At 39.5% G+C, this 24,067-nt stretch overlaps 1 protein-coding gene and 1 non-coding gene across 2 annotated transcripts in view; both read left to right on the top strand.

The window, feature by feature from the left end:
• The first annotated feature begins 1,507 nt into the window (after positions 1-1,507).
• NAA25 (N-alpha-acetyltransferase 25, NatB auxiliary subunit) overlaps positions 1,508-24,067 on the top strand; it is a 64,544-nt gene continuing 41,984 nt past the window's right edge. The window contains exons 1-8 of the mRNA XM_043439273.1: positions 1,508-1,642; positions 11,402-11,487; positions 11,932-12,070; positions 15,812-15,930; positions 20,843-20,917; positions 22,083-22,190; positions 22,554-22,632; positions 23,905-24,016. Coding sequence (XP_043295208.1) covers positions 1,585-1,642; positions 11,402-11,487; positions 11,932-12,070; positions 15,812-15,930; positions 20,843-20,917; positions 22,083-22,190; positions 22,554-22,632; positions 23,905-24,016 — 776 coding nt within the window. The 5' untranslated portion in view covers positions 1,508-1,584. The remainder of the gene's footprint in view (positions 1,643-11,401; positions 11,488-11,931; positions 12,071-15,811; positions 15,931-20,842; positions 20,918-22,082; positions 22,191-22,553; positions 22,633-23,904; positions 24,017-24,067) is intronic.
• On the top strand, positions 18,803-18,874 carry TRNAC-ACA. Its single transcript has one exon. It is a non-coding gene; the product is annotated as a tRNA-Cys (tRNA).

Below are 24,067 nucleotides of genomic sequence, written 5' to 3'. Positions count from 1 at the left end.
CCTGTGTCCTCTGGAGTGGAATGGCCAGGGAGGTCCCCATCTAGCGTATTTTAAAATCTCCTCAGCTTTAGGAACTATTTTCTATGAGGATCACAGATCATATCTTCATTTGAGGGACTCCCTCTCCCCAACCATCCCCATTCTCAATAATAATTTTTCTGTGTAATTGCTTCTGGAATTTTCTCTTTCAGCTAGAACTCAGGACAGAATTGGGATGGGAGTTTCTAGTGCATTTTGTTTTTAAAAAGTAGTCACCCCCCCACCAAGTGCATTTAGGGGCTTTCCTGGTGGTCCAGAGGTTAAGACTGCATTTACTGCAGGGGGTTCAAGCCCTCATTGGAAAAATAAAATCCCATGTACTGCAGGGTGCGGCCAAAAATTTTAAAACACAAACAATAAAAGCATTCTAAAATCTTTTATTTTGGAATAATTTTAGACTTCAGAGAGGGTGAAAAGAGGATTAAGTTTTCATATACCCCTCAACCAGTTAACATCTTACATTATCATGGTACATTCATCAAAATGAGAAAACAACATTAGCACAATACTATTAACTGAACTCTAGACTTTATTTGTGGAGAAGGAAATGGCAACTCACTCCAGTGTTCTTGCCTGGAGAATCCCAGGGACGGGGGAGCCTGGCGGGCGTCCGTCAATGGGGTTGCACAGAGTTGGACACGACTGATGTGACTTAGCAGCAGCAGACTTTATTTGAATTTCAACTCTTTTTCCCCTGATGCCCTTTGTCTGTTCCAGGATCCCAAGGAAGATATCACATTATGTTTGGTCCTCCTGTCTCCTTAGGCATTGCTGGTCTGTAACAGCTTCTCACTGTTTCCTTATTTTTCATGACCTTGACAGTCCTGAAGCCTACCATTCAGGCATTTTGTAGAATGTCATTCAGTGCGATTTGTTTGATGTTTTCTTTTGTAACTAGTCTGAGTTTATGGGTCTTCCAGAAAAAAATACTACAGAAGGGAAGTTCCTTTTTCATCACCTCAAATAGTACTGTTAACTTTGATCTCTAGGATGCTTCTTAGCAGGCTGAGCACCGAGGAAGGGGTGAAGGGGCCTCGAACTTTTCTGGCACGTTTCTACTTGTCGCTCAGCACCCCTCTTCCCCTACTGTCCCCGGGGTCACCCTCCCACAAGAGTTCCCGGTTCCTCAACAGTGAATCAAAGACAAGTCTAACTGGTCCTTCAGCACAGAGGAGAAACAGGATGAGCAGGAGCAGCCGAGCCCAGTCTTTAACCGAGTCTCTTCACCCCCCGCCTCCCCTCACTTTCCTCACTCTCCACTAAGCGACTCGGAAGCGATGTTAATAGTAACGGCCGCTTCTAACAGCTAGGCCGACTCCACCAGCAGAAGGGAGGAAAGCGAGCCACTGAAGTGACACACCTGGGGGGGGGGGCGGGGAGGTGCGTCGGGGATGCGGTTTGGGTGTCTGTGTTTTCCGCGCCGGCGCGTTCTGTCGCAACCCCGCGACCATCGCGATAGAAGGGCGAGATCGGCGCTGGCCCTTTAACAGCCCCTTCCCGGGGGCCTGCCCCGCGCGTGCGCACTGCGGTTCTGCGCTTGTCATCATGGCGACGCGGGGCCATGTGCAGGACCCTAACGACAGGCGCCTCCGACCCATTTACGGTGAGTGCCTGGGGCCAGTCTGGTCGCCAGCCGAATGCGCCGAGGGCTTCCGAAGCCGGGACGAAGGCCCGGGAGGGGCGCTGAGGGGCCAGGAGCCGAGCCGGCGGGCACAGGGGGCGGGCCGCGCGGGCCTCTAGGCCGCAGCCACGGGCCTCGCGTAAGCGCCGGCCTGGCTTTCCCGAGCTCTGAGTTGGTAGCGGCGCGGCCAGGGCGGCCGCAGGTCGGCAGAGCCGGCCTGACAGGCAGGCCCTGTGAGAGACTACTCTCGCCGGGACCTGCGCTACCCACAGGCTGCGTTGTCTGTCCGCAGGTGGAAGCTGGCTCCGGCATGAGGGTGGGACACCCCTGCGTGAGGAAAAATTCCTCACTGAAGACTTTTTACTTGTGGGAGCGGGGCCTAAAGTGTTGTCTGACTGACTGTGCTTGGCGCTCAGGGAGAAACAGAGGTCCAGGGAGGGGAAGGGGCTGACGCAAGGTCAACCCGTATCGAGTGAGGAGCAGGCCCTGATTTGAGGCTCCCAATACAGAGCCCTTTGGTGGAGGAACAGCTGCTCTGGGCACACGTGGGAAGCGGGGGCGGCGGGGCGGGGGGGTCTTGGGCCCAAAATAGCGGTGAAGCGACCGCAATAGCTGGTGTCGGGGGGCATGCAGGGAGCGCTCTTCCTTCTTGTAGCTTCTCTGGTTTTTCCTTTGCAGTCTGCCTTCCGCGTGCTAAGTGGATCCCCTTTCATAACGCTTACCTCAACCCTCAGGCTTTAAGACCTTGATGGCATTCTGCACTTCCAGTTGCGAAAAATCACGTATTTGAGTAAGGGAGAAAAACCTCTTCAGTAATCGAGACGTTCTGTAATTGGAAAGTGGTCCCGTTTGTATTTCCTTTCCTCTTAGATGCTTGTGTGGTCTTGGTCTAGTTCATAGTGAGGAAGGCTTCAAGGTCAGTGGTTTTTGCAAAAGGAGGCCTCGTGTTTATAGGGTAGATGTTACTTAAATGGAGGCTTCTCCTCAAGGCTGAGGTGATTTAACTTTTTTGGATGGGGGTAACTTTATGTTTCTGGTACAACTGGTTGTGCTTTTTGTAATTTGTATGATGTTTTGCTCTCGAGTCTTATTTGATTCTAGCAACAGCCTTGTTGATAACAATAATAATAATTATTATTATTAACAGCAATAGTAATAATGTGGATAGTCTGCTAATTATGTCAGTCACTCTCCTTGGCCTTTTATATTTATTATTATTTGATCTTCACATTTTCTTCTGGCGTGGGTGGTTTTTCCCAATCCCCTTCTCCCTTCCTCTCCCGCTCTTCTGTCCACAGATGAGGAAACTGGGGGCTTTATTGATGTGTAATTTGTCTAAGGTCACTCACCTAACATGAAACTGGAATCTTAACCTCTGCGGACTGTCCCAGACTTACTCTTTTAACCACTGTGTTGGAAATCACCTTAGTTTGAGCTGAAGACACTGACTTGCCAAAGGTCACATAGGTGGAGAGTGGTAGATTTCCATTTTCCCAGGGCTGTAAAGTCTTGTGTCCTCCAGTATAAAAGGGCAGAGATGAAGTATACAAGGGTGACTTGAGTATACCAGGGTGAATCCAGAGTTCACAGTTGGTAGCTCATTACTGCTTTATAGCAGCTGCCTGCAGACTTTTTTTTTTTTTTATTGTAGTGGTTTTTGCCATACATTTTTTTTTTTTTAAGATTGAATATTTTTAAGAATAATTGGATTTCTAAAAATTGTTCTTGAGGACCAAAGAAAATGTCTTTGGTGCCCATAAGTCACTTAGAATTAATACTGTTTTGAACTATCCAATAGGAAAACTAGTCCCTTTCACATTGTTAAACATCAGGCTATGTTAACCAGATACATAGGTCATATTCTTAAAACTGAAGCCAGAATTATGTAGCTTTTCTTATAGTTACTTGAGAAGAAGATTAGAAGATACTTTCTTTAGGAGTTCAAAGGCAATTAATATACACTGGCAGAATTAGGAAAAGGACTGCCCTTGACTTCAGCACTTCTGACTTTTGACCTCTGGACCTTGGGACAGCCTCTGCTTTTGTGTTTAAATACCTTAGTATCCCTAAACCACTATTGTCCCTTGAATTTATTTCATTAGCTGACAGATGAATGAGCTGCTGCTTGGTGGTGCTTACCCACCAGCCCAAAGTTCAGCAACACTCAGCGTTGGTTGAGTGCTTGTTTGTGTGCTAACTATCCTTAGGTAGGTAAGATTATTGTGAGCATAATAGTAAACTGAAGGCCAGAGATTAACTTGCTCAGGGTTGTAGCTAGTAAATTGTAGAGCTGGAATTTGAACGTGGCCATTCTCACTGGTCATGTATGGATGTGAGAGTTGGACTATAAAGAAAGCTGAGTGCTGAAGAATTGATGCTTTTAAACTGTGGTGTTGGAGAAGACTCTTGAGAGTCCTTTGGGACTGCAAGGAGATCCAACCAGTCCATCCTAAAGGAGATCAGTCCTGGGTGTTCATTGGAAGGACTGATGTTGAAGCTGAAACTCCAATACTTTGGCCACCTGATGTGAAGAACTGACTCATTTGAAAAGACCCTGATGCTGGGAAAGATTGAGGGCAGGAGAAGGGGACGACAGAGGATGAGATGGCTGGATGGCATCACCGACTTGATGGACATGGGTTTGGGTGGACTCTGGGAGTTGGTGATGGACAGGGAGGCCTGACGTGCTGTGATTCATGGGGTCGCAAAGACTGAGTGACTGAACTGAACTGAATTCTCACTGGAGAGCTCAGCCCTTACTGAGTTTGGATTCTGCAGCCTTACTGTCTTTTGTGCAGCATTATTTATATTACCAAGGTTTAGGATTTTACAACTGTTAGAAACTTTGCCTATGACCTCAGCTTTTGCCAATGCTGTTGAGGGTAGAAGCAGACAGGGTGATTAATTGTGAAATTATGGTAGGTTGAAATTCTGTTTTTGATGTCTCCGTATGTAATAGCTAGTTGTTTAGTCAAATGTCTTTAGAGTGCATCTCTTTACTCATAAATTGGTAAGTTTGGGTATTGCATTTTTGGTTTTTGAAAACCATCTTGAGTTTCTCAGAACGCCTACTTTATTGTTTTCTCCTTTCACTAAAATTATTCTCTTGTACTTTGTGGTTCTGAACAGATTTTGTATTCCCATGTGACTTGGTGAGCTCTAGTGCTTTCTTCTACCATTATTATTTTTAAATGTTTTTGGTAGTTAGTAAGTGTGTAGAGTTGGAAGTGATGGTCAGATATGGCACTTAATAAATTTTTATAGGATGCAGGAATTGTAAAATAAAAATAGAGAAGTTTCAAAGAAAAAATATCTCCGTAGTCTTTAGAATACACACACATATACTTTTATGGCACAAGATCCTTTCTAATCTTTGTTATTGACTTACGGTCTTTTTTTTTTTTGTATACTTATTTTAAACATTTTATTGGGGTGTAGTTGAGTTACAGTGTTGTGTTTGTTTCAGGTGTGCAGCAGGGTGACTCGGTTAAACATATATTCATTCTTTTTTAGACTCTTCTCCTAGAATGTCACGGAATATCGAGTGGCACTCCCTGTGCCACAGTATCCTCATTGGTTACTGACTTGCAGTCTTGCTCTAGCCTGAATCCTGTGTAACTTATTTCCTAGCTGTGTTTCCTGAATGATAATCACTTCTTTGGTGCTTTAGGACATTTCCCTTCCATGTGTGGCCAAACTCCAGGTAATTATTTTGCTATAGTTCATTATTAAAACTTCCCAAGTCTTCACATGATTGTTCTATATATTCTGAACCTTCTGTTGGGCGGTGTTAGCTCAGTGAATCTTGTCCTGTTTTGCCCCAGGAGTGATAGGGTGTCTTGGTGAGTGAATATTATCTTTTCTTTCTGTAGAAAAGTTACTTGGCACAACCTGTCGTCTTCTGTTCTGAAATCTTGACCTCTTAAAAGCTCTTAGACTTTGAGATTCTAAAAACATTTTAAGCTTAGAAAGACGTGTTAATGCACAGAAAAGTCCTAGAAGAATGCAGAGTAGAGGGTCCTGGGTGCGTAGGGCAAGATGACGAGACTGATAATTCTTTTCTGTTATACCTATATGAATCACTTTTTTTTTTTCACTCTGACTGTATTATTTTTATTATTTAAAAGTTAACTGAAAAGACTTTTAAAAGTCCAGTTTGATCATGGGAAGCCATCACTAATCATTGTTCCTTGAATATCCTGTTGTGGTCACTTTGTATGTATGTATCTCTTTCTCCCGCATTGTAAAAGGATAACTCTGAATACCGTGTGGGAAATAGGTCTAAAAGGGACAGATGCAGGATGGAAGGCCATCAGTTTTCAAGGCATTATTTGTTTTTAAGTTCAACCATTCATTTTTACGTTCAACCTCACCACCCCCCATCTTGCACATTAGGTATTTAACAAAGGCTTGTTGATTAAAAGAATGTTTCACCTACAATTTGTGTTCTTGGTGAAAGCAAGACTTCTGTTCTCAAACATTTAGGGTTTTTAAGCAAAGGACATTGTAATTTGAAAGTGGAGCTGTCTTGTATTTGGTCTTTTTCTAAATTTGGAGCAATATCTTGACTAGTCTCTGAAGCCCTTGTAGGAAGTGAAAACAGTGCAGGTGATTTCAGCTACTCTGGAAGGTTTAAAAGTATTTGCAAGGACACCTAATTTAAAGACTTTCCTTTTTATTTGTGAGATTGATCCCTTTTCTATTGTCAGTATTCCTAAGTATGATTGGACTTATGATTCTTAAGTCTTTTTTTTTTTTTTTTTGGCTGTACCAGGTCTTAGCTGCAGCATGCGGGATCTTCAGTGTGAAGTCTTAGTTGTGGCACATGGGATCTGGTTCCCTGAGCAGGGATTGAACCCAGAGCTCCTGCATTGGGAGCTTGGAGTCTTAGCCACTGGGCCACCAGGGAAGTCCCTGATTCTTAAGTCTTATGTTGGTCCCAGGGCCTCTCTACAGGGCCAGTAGACAGTAGGCCTGTCTGTGTCAGGGCCTACTGCTGTCTGTCTGCATCTGCAGGGAAGAGGAGCTTCTGTTGGCCGTATTACCCAGGAGTGGGGCTAGCTCATTCGTTCAGCAGATTTTGATAGTCAGTGTTTCCCAGATTTCTATCATTCTTTTATCCAATCTGATGATTTTAGCTATATTATAGTATCATCTGTACTATTATTTACTTAATATTTTTCACTAAGTTGACTGTTAAATTTATTTAAAAATAATCTATATTATTGGGTTTCCCTGGTGGCTCAGTGGTAAAGCATCCGCCTGCTAGTTCTGGTGACACAGGTTTAATCCCTGGGTCAGGAAGATCCCCTGGAGAAGGAAATGGCAACCCACTCCAGTATTCTTGCCTGGGAAGTCCCGTGGACAGAGGAGCTTGACAGACTACAGTCCATGGGGTTACAAAAGAGTTGGACACGACTTAGCGATAGGGCTTCCCTGATAGCTCAGTTGGTAAAGAATGCGCCTGCAATGGAGGAAACCCTGGTTCCATTCCTGGGTTGGGAAGATCCCCTGGAGAAGGGAAAGGCTACCCACTCCAGGTTCTGGCCTGAAGAGTTCATGGACTGTATAGTCCATGGTGTTGCAGAGTTGGACACGACTGAGTGACTTTAGTTTTACTTCACTTAGTGACTAAACAACAACAAATCTTCATTATTACCGTTAGTGGAAAATCTGTCACTTGCCCTGAGAAAACAAACCATAAGAATAAGTACATACAATGAGAATAAAACAGTGTTATTAAAGTCATACATTTTTTTGTTGTTGAACCAGTGGCATGTAGGGTCTTAGTCCCCTAGCCAGAAATTGAACCTGTGCCCCCCTGCAGTGGAAACCGAGTCTTAACCACTGGCCCACCAGGAAAGTCCCTTAACTAGTTTCTGATAGTTGTGAAACTCTCAATCTGAGACCTGTTACTTCTCTGTTTGAAAAAAATGGGGGGGGGGCATTAGCAAATATTAAAGAAGTGACAGGCTAATACAAAATTGAGACTATCTCCTTAATATAAAGGAAATATTAGAAGTCAGCTTTCTCACTGTGTTATCTAGGACTGCCTGCAGAGATCACCTAAAAGCAGATTGGTTGGAGTGATAACTATGCTCTGAAGAGCACTGCTTTAACTGACACTTTATCGTCTTATTTCCTCTGCCTGATTTGTGGATGGCTGACCGACTTACTCTTATTAAGGGAGCCATACCAGTCCTCGTGGTCAAGCCACAATTACCCTTGAGTAAGCTTTTAAAAAGACTTAAGAAAATAGACTTAGGATATCATTTTTCTTGGCTTGTTTTCACCAAGTGCTACATAATTTATATTACAAAGTCAGTGATGTAAAATAGAAATAAACATTTCCCAAAGACTCAGCAATCAATTAATCAGTAGGCTTGTAGGCTTCCAAGAAGGGGCAGCCTGACAGCAGGCTGAATGTGGTGAGGTGTCTTAGTTAAAATTCTTTTGGGTGCAAGGAGCAGAAACTCTTTGACACAAGCTCAAGTAGAGGGAGGTTGTTTATAAACCGTTGTGGGAGCCTCGGGCAAGAATGCAATGTTCTAGAGCCTGATGGAAACTGGAAGGCTGTCAAGATCTGAAGCTTCTCTCTCAAATGCTTGTCTCTGCTGCTCTTATCTGTTGGTGTCTATTCTTTTCTCTGCTAGGCTCTTCAAACCTTTTTGTTGTTTTTTAATGTGCTTACGCATCACTTCCACAGGGCCCAAATGTTGGCCGAAGATAGAGTAGGGAGAGGTTGTTTGCTTAATCAGCACTGCCCCCTACCCCCCCATCTATTTTTTGATAAAGATAATTGACATTATTCTTTTATAAATGTTATATGAATGAAGAGCCAAGAGATAACTCCCTTTTTCACTCCCCATTAACCAACTTGCATCTCCCAAGGCTCCTTCCAGATGGAAATTCTGGACCTGCCCCTGATAATCTCAAACTGGAAATATTTATTGCTTTCCAAATGGAGTTCTACATAGCTTTCTGACACTAGGTTTCAGCATTGCAGTTATAGACTACCAGGTTTACCCAGCTTGGGTCAAATATCCACTCCATTGGGCTTCAGTTACGTGATCTAGACATGCTCATCCAATTCTACCCCTTCATCAGAGTCTGTGGAAACCACTCCCAGAGAAGAGGGCAAGGGTGCAGCATATATTAATATATCAGAGCCTTGTCAACAACAGAGAGGAAAAGTTAAGTGTCCTTGTAGTCCTAACCTCTGGTCTGATCCGTTTACGGGGAGATCCTCAGAGCTGGGGTTTCACCAAAGATACCTACTCTTTGAGAAAGCTTCAAGGTGTGGTCTGTGAACCTGGAGTCTTACAGGACTGAGTCAGACATAACTTAGAACTCACTCTTCATGAGACCACCATCAGGTTATTAGAGAGAGAAGATTTCATTTATTGAACTGAAACCTCTCTCATATTCTATAAGGACAAATGGTGGCCTGTCGGCTGAACTAAGAATTTAAGAAAACTGGTATTAGGTATTCAGGCCAAGATTTTGTGTGCTTTTAGATTTCTGTGATTTTGCTCTACCTGAGTTTTAAGTCTTTGATCTTTTTTAGATTGTGATTCCTCCAGAGTAAGTTTTCTTAATCATTGTACCTAGCTTTACTGGTGCTCATTGGTATTAAGTGCATTGAAGAAAGACTAGAGATGAAACTCATGTGTTCATGTGGTTGTTTTTTAAAAGCTGTGGCAAAGTATTCATTGGAGAAAAATTGAAGCCGTCAGATAAAATGATAGTGTGTTTCTGTTATTTGGCCTTGAGCCACCAGACCATAGATGATTTTGAGTTGTCTTTGCCTCCTGTCTCCCTGTTGCTAACTTGGGACCTTGAGGAGCAAAGAGGGACCAGTTGTAGTAGTAGATTGTGAACTAGCTTGTGTTCAGCCATCTTTCTGTATTCTGAATCAGCAGCTACCACCCTATTTCCCATTTACAACACTTCTTACTTTCCTTTTCTAGAAATGAATCTTTGCTTTTATTAGATAAATATTTTTCAAGTTAATCAACTTTATTTTTCTAGAGTGGTTTTTCCTATTCACCCACACACACACCCCCCTCTTCTCCCGGCAGTTTCCCATGTTACTAACATTTGCGCTGGTGTGGTGCATTTGCTACAGTTGCTGAGCCAATGTAATATGTTATTGTTAACTCCCTAGTTTACTAATTTACATTAGAGTTCATTCTGTATGTTGCACATTCTGTGGGTTTTGACAAATGAATAATTGACACATACCATCATTACAGCATCATATAGTTTCACTGCACTAAAAAATCCCCTGCTCTCCAGCTATTCATCCTTCCCTCAGCTCCTGGCATCCACTGACTGTTCCACTGTACCTATAATTTTTGCTTTTCTCAGACTGTTATATGCTTGGAATCATATAGTATGTAGCTTTGTCATATTGCCTTCATTCTCTTGGCAGTGTGCATTTAAGAGTCCTCTGTTTTTTTCCTTTGACGTGCTAGCTCATTTGTTTTTTTTTTTTTTTTTTTTTTTTTTGCTCATTTGTTTTTATCACTGAATAATATTTCATTGTGTGGATGGATGTACCACAGTTTTTTATCCAATTGCCTACCGAAGGACACTTTGGTTCCTTCCAAGTTATGGCAATTACGTACAAAGCTGCTGTAAACATTTATGTGCATTTTTTTTTTTTTTTTATGTGCAGATTTTTGTGTGAAAGTACGTTTTCATCTCATTTGGGTAGGTAACAAGGAGCGGGATCATATGGTTAGTGTATGTTTAGTTTTTTAAGAAACAGCCTGTCTTCCAAGGTGGCAGTGCCATTTTTGCATTCCCACCAGCAGTGAATAAGAGTTGCTTTTGTTCCCTGTCCTCACCAGCATTTGGTCCATAGATTAATTTGAGTTGTTCCTGTTTTGTCTGTTCCCATGCTGATTTGGGACCTCGATGAGCCAAGAGGGACTTGGTAGTAGTAGTAGGTTGTAGACTGGTCAGCGTTTAGTCATCTTCCTATATATAGAATTAACATCTACCACTGTTGCCCATTAACACACTTCTCATTTTCTTTTAGATCCTCTCATTTGGAAATTAATCTTTGCTTTTATTCTACTTTTGAATAATAATTGATTGCTTTTCTTCCTTAACAAAATTTTATAGCAGGTCTCCATATTCCTTGTGTTTTGGAATGGATTCATAGGTTAGGGAACTTAGAAGTCAATTTTTCTTCAAAGTCAGTGCTAGTTTCTGTTTCAACTAATGTATATGAAAGAACTGTTTTTCGTACATCCTTGTCTACTCCTAATATTGCTGGATTTAATTTGCCACCACTGTTACTATCTTTTTTCCCCCAGCGAATTATTCTTAACTCTGTGGCATAGTAAGTACACATTACACATTTTATTGAGGGAACGTGGTCCATTTGGTAGATTTGAAGTTTGAGTATAATAAACTGTTTTTTAGATATTTTAATTTTTGTGTGACTAAACCCATTTGTTTCACATAGGTAAAAATATTAGTGTCATCTGTCATCTCTTGAATCTTCATTAAAGACTAGTATAACTGGATTATATTGCCTTTGGATGAGAAATGACTATAACAAAATATAAGATTGGGTTCTGGACCATCCTGTCTGTTTAGAGTTCATATCGCTCTGTGATATTTTTAAATACCAAATTAGAACACTTTCTGAAACATCTGATACTAGCCTATGCATTTTTCATATTTGTTGTTGAAGGCATATAATGACCCTAACTTCTGTTTTCATAGATTATCTTGACAATGGTAATAATAAAATGGCAATTCAGCAAGCAGATAAGTTGTTGAAAAAGCATAAAGATCTTCATTGTGCTAAGGTAAGTTCATTTGCCTTCGAGTTACTTATATTTGGTGGGTTATATATTGTAATCTTTAAAGGGAAAGGTGTTTCATTAATCTCTTTAGTGCCTGTGTTTTTCAGAGTATTTCTTAGGCCATATATTTTCCTGATCCCTTAAATGCCATAAATAGTATTTAATTAAAAGCTCGCTGTTTTTTTCTTTGGACATGACTTCTCTAATTTAATTATTCTGTTTTCACAGGGTCCCTTTAAGGGGTGTTGTACATTTTTTTTGTTTTGCTTTGTGCATTCTTAATATGACTGAAATAGGAAAGAACCTTTATTTGCTGGTACTTTTAGTACAATAGTTGATTCACAACCTAGGTGTATCTTACAATTCACCTTGTGCTTTCAAATTGCCTTTCTTTGGTTCATATTTCCGTTTCTGTCCTTTAAAAAGCAGTCTTGTCTTTTCTCTCAGGTGTTAAAGGCAATCGGTTTACAGAGAACTGGAAAGCAAGAGGAAGCTTTCATCTTGGCACAGGAGGTGGCCGCTCTTGAACCCACAGATGACAACTCGCTGCAGGCACTGACTATTCTTTACCGGGAGATGCACCGACGTACGTTTCTTTCTTTTCAGTGTTTTTAAAACTGTGCTTAATTTTTGGATATTTCTCGTTGACTTCTGTATTTGTCTGATTTACTTACCACTCATGATTTGATGGATGACAGCAGGTAAACTAATGCATTAATCATGGCCTGCAAAGGCTGTGGACAGAGTGGCTATTTTGCACATATTAGGATCCTTGAATTGGAATGAGGACTTGAATTTCATTTATGACATTTTTATCCGCTAAATGAAAGAGTTGCTTTTTCCCCACTTTAAAAAAAATACATTTTTGGCTGTGCTGGGTCTTTGTTGCGTTTCGTTGGCTTCTCTCTAGTTGGGGTGAGCGGGGACTACTCTCTGGTTGCAGTGCGCAGGCTCCTCTTGTGGTGGCTTCTCTTGTTGCAAAGCACGGGCTTCAGTAGTTGCAGGTCCTGGGCTCTAGAGCACATGCTCAAGCATGTGGCACATGGGCTTAGTTGTTTTGAGGCATGTGGGGTCTTCCCGGATCAGGGATCAAACCTGGGTCTCCTGTATTGGCAGCTGGATTCTTTACCACTGAGCCACCAGGGAAACCCCCTTTCCCACCTTTTATTATGGAAAATTTCAAACACAGAAACAGAATAACATAATAAACCCCACTGTGCCCGTTACTCACCTTCAGCAATTATTGACACATGGTCAGTTTTAGTCTATACCCCTCTGCCTGCCAGATTATTTCTGACTGTATCCTAGGTAGTCTATAGTTTCATTTGTAGATAAAGTTTTTCCTTGTTGATTTTTCAAATGTTTTGTTATGAGATACATATGTTTAACAATACATGTTATAGAAGAGTATATTTTATGTAACACACTAGAACATTTGATGTGAAGTAAATGAACATTCATTAAACCTACCACCCAGCTTAAGAAATTGAGCATTATTAGTATAGGCATACCTTGGAGATATCGTGGGTTTGGTTTCACATTAGAGTGAATATTGCAGTAAAGTGAGTCACATGAAGTTTTTCTCCAGTTCTCTCAACATTTATGGAATTAAAGGGAGTTATGAGTCTTCTTTTGGGTTAGGCTTTGGCTTAAAGGAGTATCGTGGCTGGTTTGATTGTCTACCCAGATCACTAAAACTTACTCCATGTCAGCAATAAGGCTGTTTGACTTTCTTATCATTTATGTGTTCACTGGAATAATACTTTTTTTAGGGAAGGGCTGCACCTCTTGGCTTGTGGGACCTGGTTCCCCATCCAGGGAATTCCCTGGAGTAGTACTTTTAATTTCTTTCAAGAACTTTTCCTGTGCATTTACAACTTGGCTAACTGGCACAGGAGGCCTACCTTTCAGCCTGTCTTGGCTTTCTACATGTCTTTCTCACTAAGATTAATCATTTCTAGCTGTTGATTTAAAGGGCCAGTCATGTGACTCTTCCTTTCACTTGAGGCTGTTGTAGGGTTATTAACTGGCCTCATTTCAATATTGTGTCTCAAAGAATAGGGAGGCCTGAGGAGAGGGAGATAGACAGGAACAGCTAGATAATGGAGCAGTCAGAACACACAAACATTTGTTGATTAAGTTCAAGGTTTTATAGGGTATGATTTGTGGTGCTCTCAAACAATTCCAGTAGTAACTTCAATAACCAGTGGTTGAATGTGCCTAGTGGTCCAGTGGTTAAGAATCTGTCTGCCAGTGCAGGGGTCACAAGTTTGATCCTTGGTCTGGGAAGATTCCACATGCTGCGGGCAACTAAGTTTGTGTGCCTTAGAGCTGGTGCTTTGCAATTGGAGAAACCACCACAATGAGAAGCCCATGAACTGCAACTAGAGAGTAGCTCTTACTCACCACTACTAAAGAAAGCCCATGTTCAGCAACAAAGATCCTGCACAGCCAAATAAATTAATAGATTTCAAAAAAAAAAAAAAGATCACTGGTCATAAATCACCATAACTTTATAATAATGAAAAAGTTCGAAAGATTGTAAGAATTACCAAAAATGTAACACAGTGACACAAAGGGAGCAAATGCTGTTGGAAAATGGTGCCAGTAGATTTGTTTAGACACAGGGTTGCCACAGACCCTCAATTTGTAAAACACACAGTGTCTGCAAATCACAGTAAAGGGAAGTGCAGTGAAAAACGAGGCATGCCTGCGGTTAGAGGACTTCCTGTCTGTCCCTTGTCAGTCTCATTTCCCCTTTAACTTTCTAAGAGGGGTTTGCTATCCTGAATATTTTTTTTTAGTTCTCTTGCTTTTCTCTAAAAATATTTTCACATTTGCTTTTCTAAGCAATACGTTGCTAGTTTTGCTTATTCTTGGACTTAATGTAAATGGCTTCATACTGTATAACTTCTGTAACTTGCCCTTTTCATCTAATATCCAAGTGTTGTAGTTAATTGTAGTTAATTCATGTTCACTGCCACAAAATACTTTTTTGGGTGAGTACACTAGAATCTAGGAATGGAGGTGTTAGGTCGTAGGGTGTAGGTTCAGCTTAAAGGTAAACCTGATGTCAACTTGCTTCTAAATTTACCCTCCCACTAGCAGTGTATAAGAGTTCTAGTTGCGTCACATCCTTGTCATTGGTATACTTAGACTTAAAAAATTTTTGCCATCAAACCATCATGTTGTGCTCCTAAAAAAAATAGTTTTTGTCAATTATTTCTCAGTAAAACTGAGAAAAACAAATTTTTTGCCAACCTAGCAGGCAGAAAATGTTATTTTATAGTTCAGTTTTGTTTTTCATTCTTATAAAAGATTAAAACTTAAGAATTGAGATATATCTGATTATTTAGGGATTATGTCAGTTTAGTGCTATGGATTCTCTCCTAGCATTAAAAAAAAAATTATCCTACAAGTATTGGTTGAATGTTTTTCTATGACAAGTAGTGTACTAGAGTCACAGAGGAAAGGTATTCTTTCTGCTCTCATGTTACTCATAGTCTATAAGGAAAAATAGATCAATAGATAGTATATTGTATTATATATTAATACATTGTATAAAAAAGTTACTTAAAAGATTTAAAAGTGCCAGAAGGAAGCAGTGATCAAACTGAGGTGGAAGAGAAGAGATGGTGTCAGGAAAGGATTACATTTGAACTTGCATAGTTTCTGGCAGTGTGCATGGATGTGCGTGTGCTATGTCTTGTCCGACTCTTTATGACCCCATTAACTATAGCCCGCCAGGCTCCTCTGTCCATGGAATTTTCGAGGCAACAGTACTGGAGTGGGTTGCCATTTCCTTCTCCAGGGGATCTTCCCTACCCAGGGATCGAACACACATCTCCTGCCTTTACTGCTGTGCCCCCTGGGAAGCCCTGTTCCTGGCAAGAGGGGATTACATTTGAACTGGGTCTTAGGTGATGTTCTCTCAGTAGAAAAGGGAGGACAGGGGAACCCAGGCAGAGGAAACAATGTGAAGTCATGGAAATATGATACAGGACAGGGAATCTCGTGGAACTACAAATATTTCAATGTAGCTGGAGCATAAAGTGTCAGGAGGAAGGAATTTGGAAGAAGACAGAAAGGCTAGATAGATCCTGGAGAGTCTTATATGTTGCCAATGTCATCGGGGGGCTGACCTAGTCCATTCTTTATTGAAAAACACCTAAGCAAGGGAAGAGTAATGATCAGGTGAGGCAAAGCAGATATTTCTTCTTCCTTAATGATAGGAGACATCTGTTTTCTCCAAATAGGAAAAAAAAAAAACTTGCTGCTAAGATTTGTTACACGTCAGTAATTAAAATCCTGTTTCTCTTTGTCTTAGCGGAGTTAGTCACAAAACTTTATGAGGCAGCTGTGAAGAAAGTTCCCAATAGTGAGGAATATCACTCTCACCTCTTCATGGCCTATGCCAGAGTGGGCGAATACAAGAAAATGCAACAGGTAACTTGATGCCCAAATCTCCTGGGCTGTGGGATTTTCTCTGAAAGCCTTTTTACTGTGGTTTAACTGCAGGTGTGTGTGTGTGTCTGCACATGTATGCTTGCATACATGTATAGGAGTCAATCTATGTATTTGTGTGTGTGGATCAACCAGGTATTTTTGTGTGTGTGTTTTAAAGATGAACAACTCTTCAGATTCTTTAATTGATTTATTTGGGAAACATGATTGTTCTTTTGTGGCCTAATGTATGTTTTGTTTGGTTCTAGTAAGAACAATCTAAAAAAAAAAAAAAAAGAACAATCTGAAGGACAATCTTTAGATTGTCCCGCTGCATCAGATCACTGGTATATTTTCAGAAAATGGGCAGAAATCCCAGAGCAATAACTGAACAGACTAGAAAGATTAGCTTTAAAAGTTTACATCTATTTTGTAAATTCAACCATTTATATAGCCTGCTAAGATTTTTAAATCCACAGAGGGGAAAAAAATATCTGTTGCTTGGGATGCTTTTTTTTTCCCCTCTGGATGCAGCTTCTCCTTCTTTGCTAGTTAGCACATTTTTCATGTTCCTTGTATACCTGTGAAGGTGCCTCATTTGGATACATTGGGGCTGATACTTAAGTAAAACTGGCATCCCGGAGAAATGAAATTTGCCCAGTTAAGCTCATAAAGGGTTATGATGTCCAGCTAGAATTTTTTAAAGAAATGCTTTGTGGATATAATATGTTCTGAAAGCAGATATTTCCTACTTGGGTTTTTATTTGGTCTTATTTACTTGAAATATCAGGCTTCCCAAGTGGCTCGGTGGTAAAGAACCTGCCTGCCAATGCAGGATCTCCTGCAGGAGACACTGGTTTGATCCCTGATCAGGAAGATCTTCTGGAGAAGGAAATGGAAACCCACTCTAGTATTCTTGCCTGGAGAATCCCATGGACAGAGGAGCCTGGTGGGCTATAGTCCATGGGGTCGCAAAAGAGTTGGACACAACCCGAGTGACTAACACTTTCACTTGAAGTATCAAACTGTAACACTAGATACATCAGGGAAGGTGAAAGATACTGTATTAAGATAAATCCTTTAAAATCAATCTTTGTATTCACCTTGGCAAGTTTTTAAACTGGAAGAATTTTGGGGGGCCCAAATATAATTCTTTGAAGAAATTTTATCATTATTTTTATTTATTGTTGGAGTATATTCTCAGGAAAAGTATTCAGAAATTAAAATTTTTCTTCTGTTGTAAAATGGGTATATTTTTTAAAATTGGTAATACTAACATATACATATACATCTTTAGTATCATTTTTACTTCTAGGAGTATGTTTTAAGTAAAGCATATACATTAATATGGACACAGGTAAAGAAATTACAGTTCACCTATATGGTAGAAAAACTACAACACCTCATTCTCACTCCCTGCACCCATTCGTGGTACTATGTGTCTTTATTTGTTCACATAGATATTCCCAGTAGTGATTGAAGAGAGCAGATTGTAAAATGGCCTTCTCCCACTCCTCTCCCATCCACCTCTCCTTAATAAAAGATGTCATTAGATGTATGTACTGAAATATTGCCAGGATATAGGGCTGTGGATACTTTCCAACTTACTTTCTATTCTTTCTTTTTTTAAAAAACTTTTGCTAATTTTATGATCCCACAAAATAAATTTTTGAAATATATATTTTATAAAATATAAACACATAAAATAGCAAAAAGTAGAAGTTCATGCAATGGCAATATTAAGGTAAATTTTGAGAAAAGGAAAAAATAATCTGCCACTTGATCAGATTTTATTTTTGTACGGTTTAACTTTATTTGTTGCCAGAGATATGTATAATTTTTCAGCTTGCTTTTTGGAGACTGTTGCTTTGACTTGGCTTAGTATACAGTTTCTCAGTGTTTTAACCATAGCTTGCTTTTGCATTGTCTTAGTCTCATGTATTGGAAGAATGGAGTCCTCTAGTGTTAAATGTCTTAGAACAGAATTTCTTAGTTCTTATTCTGCCTTTGTTGCTGCTCAAGGTAGTCAATGGTTCTTAGCTCATATGTATGCTTATTTTGAAATGGGTATGTCCGTCTGGGGTAATAGGTATTTTATAAATTACATGCTGTGTTTCATAAGAGTAAGGGCTTTTGTTCACTACTGAATCCTCAGTTCCTAGGATAACATATGCATGATAAATATTTGTTAAATAATGAGCGATTTGCATAAACTGGTTTAGGGTAAGAGGGAGGGAAGCCAGGGAATCAGAAAGTTTAAAGATTTCTGCCCCACAGACATCTCTGGCAGGTAATATTTAAAGCCACCTTGAATAAAGAGTTGCTAGTTCTTCATATGATAGATGACTAGACTTTCTTTTTTCTGTTAGTGACATTCCTATTCTCTGAGCCACCAATTTGTGGCCACATTTTTCCAACTTCTCTGTGGTTGGAAATTCTCTGTAGCAACAGAATGTTAGCACCTCTAAGACAGTATGGTATAGGCATGAAATTTTTCTTTTATGTTAGAAATTCATATTAATATTCCTTTTTATTTCTGTATGTCATTGTAAAATGTTTTCTTTACTCAAATTATCAAAAATTTTTTTTAATGCTTTCCACTTCATTTCTCCAGTTTGTTATTAGAAACAGGGACCTCAAGCCGTCCTGGACTCCCCTCCTTATCCTCTCTGTCCGTTTTGTCTCCAGTCTTTTTTTAATTTGTTAGTTGATGTGTAGTGAGTTGCTTTGCAGTATTGTGTCAGTGCCTCCTGAACGGCAGAGTGAATCAGCCACACACGCGTGTATATTCCCTCCCCTTCAGCGTTTCACCATCCACACCATTTTGATTCTGCCCCCAAGGTGTTTTTGAGGTCTCTCTCTCTCTTTTTAGACTTCCCTGGTGGCTCAGACGGTAAAGCGTCTGCCTACAATGCAGGAGACCCGGGTTCGATCCCTGGACTGGGAAGATCCTCTGGAGAAGGAAGTGGCAACCCACTCCAGTATTCTTGCCTAGAAAATCCCATGGATGGAGGACCCTAATAGGCTACAGTCCATGGGGTCGAAGAGAGTCGGATACGACTGAGCGACTTCACTTTCACTTTAACTTTCTCTCTCTTTTTTTTTTTTTTGGCCACAGGGCTTGTAGGATCTTATTTCCCGATCAGGGATCATCCGATTCCCCCAGCAGTAAGAGCATGGAGTCCTGACCACTGGGCAGTCAGAGAATTCCCTGTTTCATATACTGGTTCTTGGTTTAGTTCTTCATTGCCTCCCCTATTCTTTCTCCCTGTTTTCTTTCTTCACAGTACTGGTAAACACTCTTTCTGGAAGAGTATGGATTTATACAGTGTCACCGTCTTACTCTGTATAGCCTCCTTTTTGAATGCCTTAATAACAAAGGTACCTCTGTCTACCTCTTAGCCCTTTCCCCTTCTACTGCTCTTAATTTTTTGCTTCAGCTGGATGTCCTACTTGTTCTTGTCAGCATGTCTTTTCTTTAATGTTTTTGTTTAGTTATTAATTTTGCTTCTACTAAGAATTGATTCACTCACTTATCCATTCACTCCAAATGATTATATGCATTTTTACCCTCACATCTTTGCTTTTAGACATTGTGTTTGACCTTCAAGTTCCATCTGAAAGACTGCTACTTTGGAGAAGGCTCTTCCCTACTTTTCCTTAAAAAATAAAAAGGAATAAACAGACTTGTTAACCTTGCTTTCCTTGGAAACATCCTGTTGTGTAGTCGCCAAGTCATGTCCAATGCTTAGAAAATCCCATGAACTGTAGCCTGCCAGGCTCCTCTGTCCATGGGATTTCCCAGGAAAGAATACTGCAGTGGGGTGCCATTACTTTCTCCAGGGTATGTTCCTGACGCAGAAGTCTCCTGCGTCTCCTGCATAGCAGGCGAATTCTTTTACTGCTCAACCACCTGGCGAGCCCCTGGAAACACCCTAGCAGGGTGTTTTGTATAGGATGTTTTTTTGGTTTGTGATTGTTTTTTTCAGTGGCTTGTGGGATCTTATTAGTTCCCCGACCAGGGATCAAACCCAGCCCCCAATAGTCAAGTACTGAGTCCTAACCACTGGACTGCCAGGGAATTCCCCATATAGGATGGTTTATTTTTATTGCCAAGAAAATTTTTAGTAGTCTGAATATTTGTCTTTTTCCCTAGCTTTTAAGTGCCTTGGGGATCAGGACTCAATCTTTGTATTCTTGGCAGGAATAGACATTTCCTTTCACTTAATGTAATAGGGGCTTCATGTATTTTTTTCAATAGTAACTGTGATAATTAGCTGACAGAGTTCTTAGCATTGGTTACTAATTGGGCAATTATGGACAGATTCTCAGTTTTACATGAGTAGATTTTTGTTCCTTTATGCCATGTTTCTGCTTTTAAGTATTTGAGTATTATACATTATACAATGAAAGGGTTCAATTCTAATTAATGGTATCTTGAAAGAATTTGAATATTTTCCTGACCTAAGAATTATCTTTTGAATAATGTCAGAGTAATTTTGTCTAACTTTGAAGTTTAAATATGCTGTATTTTTAAAAATTTTACTGTAACTGATTAGTGCAGTGGCTTCAGTGAAGTTTGTTTATTGATATGTAGTCATAAGCCACATTTGTTTTTGCTTGGTTGTCTACCAGAACTATGTTAGAATGCAGTATTCTCTAGGAACACTGGGCTTCAATTTGAGAAAATGTGATTTAAAAGGTGAAATACCATTCCTGATCTTGTAAAAATTCACCGTTTTGATTACCTCTGTTGTTAGCCTATAGATCATATCCATCAAGTTACTAGGCACTCTCAGTAACTGGCATATGTAAACATGTGGTTATTTTCCTTGGAAACTTCTTGCCACACATCATTAACTGCTCTCTGTCTGATGTTTTCTAAACAAAATATTTATGGCTCTCTCTCTTTCAGGCTGGCATGGCTCTGTATAAGATTGTCCCCAAAAACCCTTACTACTTTTGGTCTGTGATGAGCTTAATTATGCAAGTGAGTATGGCATTCAGAATGGGATTGAGATTTGTTTTTATTTTTGTGTACAGTAATTGTCCTTAATGTGTCCTCTGAACATCTTGGGTAATGTACTGCAGCATGTGTCAAACAGGGACTTGATACACTGTCAGCTGATATTTTTTGAGTTGGGGAGTTTTGGTATTCTTTATGAGTTGATGTATTGGTTTATTTATGTGTAATACAGAGTGTATTTCCCCTTAACCTTAGATCTGTTACTAGGTTGCTTGATCAAGTACGAGCCTGGGAATGTTTGATGCTGTCGGGTAGTCAGCAGGTCATTGACCTGGGTGACTTGTGTCACTTCTTTCTGAGCCTCAGTCACTCTTCTGCAGAGTGGAGATGCTTATCTCCCAGAGCCACTGTGAGGACCAGGATGAGACCCTGTGTATGAGAGGATGGGAGGAAGGTGTTAAAATGTAGCAGTTTAGAACAGAGAGGCTCAAAAAAAAAAAAAAAAAGAACAGAGAGGCTCAGACTAGTCTGCTTTTCAAATACTGAAAATCAAATATTTTCAAATAAAGACATGGGCTTTACCCCATGTCTTGAGCTGTTGGGAAATCTTTTTAACCTTAGTTTACCTGTAAAATAAGCATAATAACTACTCTGAAAGATTATTTACAGGAGGCAGATGAGCTCAGAGCAGAATCTTTGGCAATGTTGAAATGATTAATATCATGTAGCGATTTTAATGATCAGTCTGAGGCAACTGTAGCTGTTAAGTAAGCCATGCTATAAATAGAAGAAATTGGCATTTCCTTTATAATATGTGAACATCCCAGGAAGACATCGCAAAAGCTTTTCTCTTCAAATGCTTGGTACCATTTATCTATAATAAACAGTATAAACGTAACCTCTCTTAATATATTTCAAGAAAAATGTTTGAATGACCTATTTAAAAGTTAAGTCATATTGTAGAAATGGTTTCAAGAATGTGTAAGATAATAAATCTTTAGTAAAGAAATCTCTTGTAAAGCAAACCATCTCTAATGTATCTTCTTTTAAATTCAAATTAGGTCTGATATTTGACATAGTGGTTTGCTAATTATGGGCCAGAGTCACAATAATAGTCTGCCCTGGCGATAATATAAATAGTGCAATCAGGGAAGAAATTAGAATAAAACATGTATCTTTTCTCCTCCAGTCTATATCAGCACAGGATGAAAACCTCTCAAAGACAATGTTTCTGCCTCTTGCTGAGAGAATGGTAGAAAAAATGGTGAAAGAGGACAAGATAGAGGCAGAGGCTGAAGTGAGTAATTTAAACCCCGCTTCTGTATTTGCATGGTTTTGATATTGCTACAACATTACACGTTGTTGCTTTTTTCCCTTTAGAGAGCTAGTTCCTCACTCTTGTCTTTTGTGTAGATGTGAAACTGTGGAGTTCCCCGGCCTAGGGGTAGTGAATGAAGGAGCTGTTGTTTCTTGCATGCTTCCAAGTGTTCTCTGTTGAGATAAACACAGACAGGGGAGATAGTGTTGCCTGATTCTCACTGTTAATTTCATCTTATTTGAAGATAGTGTTCTTTTCTATTAGCTTTTTTAAAAATAAGACATATCTCTTTATTATTGAAAAGTTTCAGTGGTTACACTTTTTGTTTGTTTTTTCTATAAGGTTGAACTTTATTATATGATCCTGGAACGTTTGGGAAAGTACCAGGAAGCCTTGGATGTTATCAGAGGAAAATTAGGAGGTAATTGAGGGCCTGTTTCTTTACATACTTACCCATCTATGTTATCAAACTTTTTGTTTTTCAGTTAGATAAAACATACCTTAACAGTTTTTTATTTAGCCATGAGGGAGCTTAATTATTTTTTCAATTGTTTAAAAATCATTAATGTTTTCTTCTTCTCTGAGCTGCTTTTCCTTAGTTTTTCCCTATTTCTAAAAATTTGATTAATCTTCTTATTGATTTGCAAGAGCACTTTACATGTTGAAGAAGTTAGAGCTCTTTTCTGTTGTTGTGAAAATACTTTTTTCCTTTTTGTTGGAAAATTTGTTTGTATGAACTTCATAGATGGTGTTAACTATTTCTCTATTTTTAGACATTTATAACAAACAATTTGTTTCCTAAATATTTACACATCTTTGGTTTTCTTAGGAGAGATTCATGGGAATTCAGTTATTGTTTTGACAACTCTGGTTTTTCATTGTAACTTTATGTTCAGTTTCTTTTATGGCCTCATAACTCTCATTTGGTCCAGCCATGAAAAAGATGTTGTTTCATACAAGTAATGTAATCCTTTACTAAAACCATAACAGTAACTGATAGTTTTAACTATTTTAATTATATCAAATGTAGGAAGAGTTTTGTTTTTATTTTTAATGTTGCTTTCTAACTTTGGCCTCCTTGCAGGTGAATAGAAGTCGACTTTGTATTTTTATTCAGTTAGGTTGTAGTTCTATGGATAGTTAAAATTTAAATTCTCTATAGAAAATTCGTAATGTAATTGTTGGCATCCTTAATCTGCTTAATCTGCTAAACTGTTTTAAAAGAACAGGGCAGATATAATTTGGTCAGAAATTTAATCCTAGTTTTTTTGTTCCCAGAAGAGTTTGATTTATTTCTTTTCTTTTAATCTTCCTCGTAACATCTCCCCTTTCTCATCTCATTCAAGTCCAAGCTTATTCAATGTTTTGAAAGTGTGTGGATGGTCAGTCTATGGTCTAAATATACAAGTCCTCAGATACTCTTGTTCCCATATACTAGATCTTCAACTCAATATGTTCTGGATCCTTTTATTTTATAGGAAAACAGGATTTAAAAGTTTATATCAGAAATATACTATTTTTCTTTCCAGGAAAATAACCTTTAGTGAGATAGAAGTTTGTATCTAATGGTGGTCCCATTTTCTGAGAGACTGAATAAGAACATGTGACAGTTTCCTTCTTGTATTTGGACTTTGTTCTGATTTCTGAGTGAAAATGAAACCAGCTTACTAACTTTTATTACTTTTAATTGTAGAGAAGTTGACAAGTGAGATTCAGAGTCGGGAAAATAAATGCATGGCTATGTATAAGAAACTGAGCAGGTGGCCAGAGTGTAACGCCCTTTCTCGGCGCCTCTTACTGAAAAAGTAAGTAGATGCTTCTTGGACTATGAGAGTAGAGTGGGGCTTTTTGATTTT

This window comes from Cervus canadensis, chromosome 1 (genome assembly GCF_019320065.1).
Source record: "Cervus canadensis isolate Bull #8, Minnesota chromosome 1, ASM1932006v1, whole genome shotgun sequence".
Lineage (NCBI taxonomy): Eukaryota > Metazoa > Chordata > Mammalia > Artiodactyla > Cervidae > Cervus > Cervus canadensis.
Note: the sequence above shows the minus strand (reverse complement) of the source record. Positions and strands in the feature narration are given on the sequence as shown.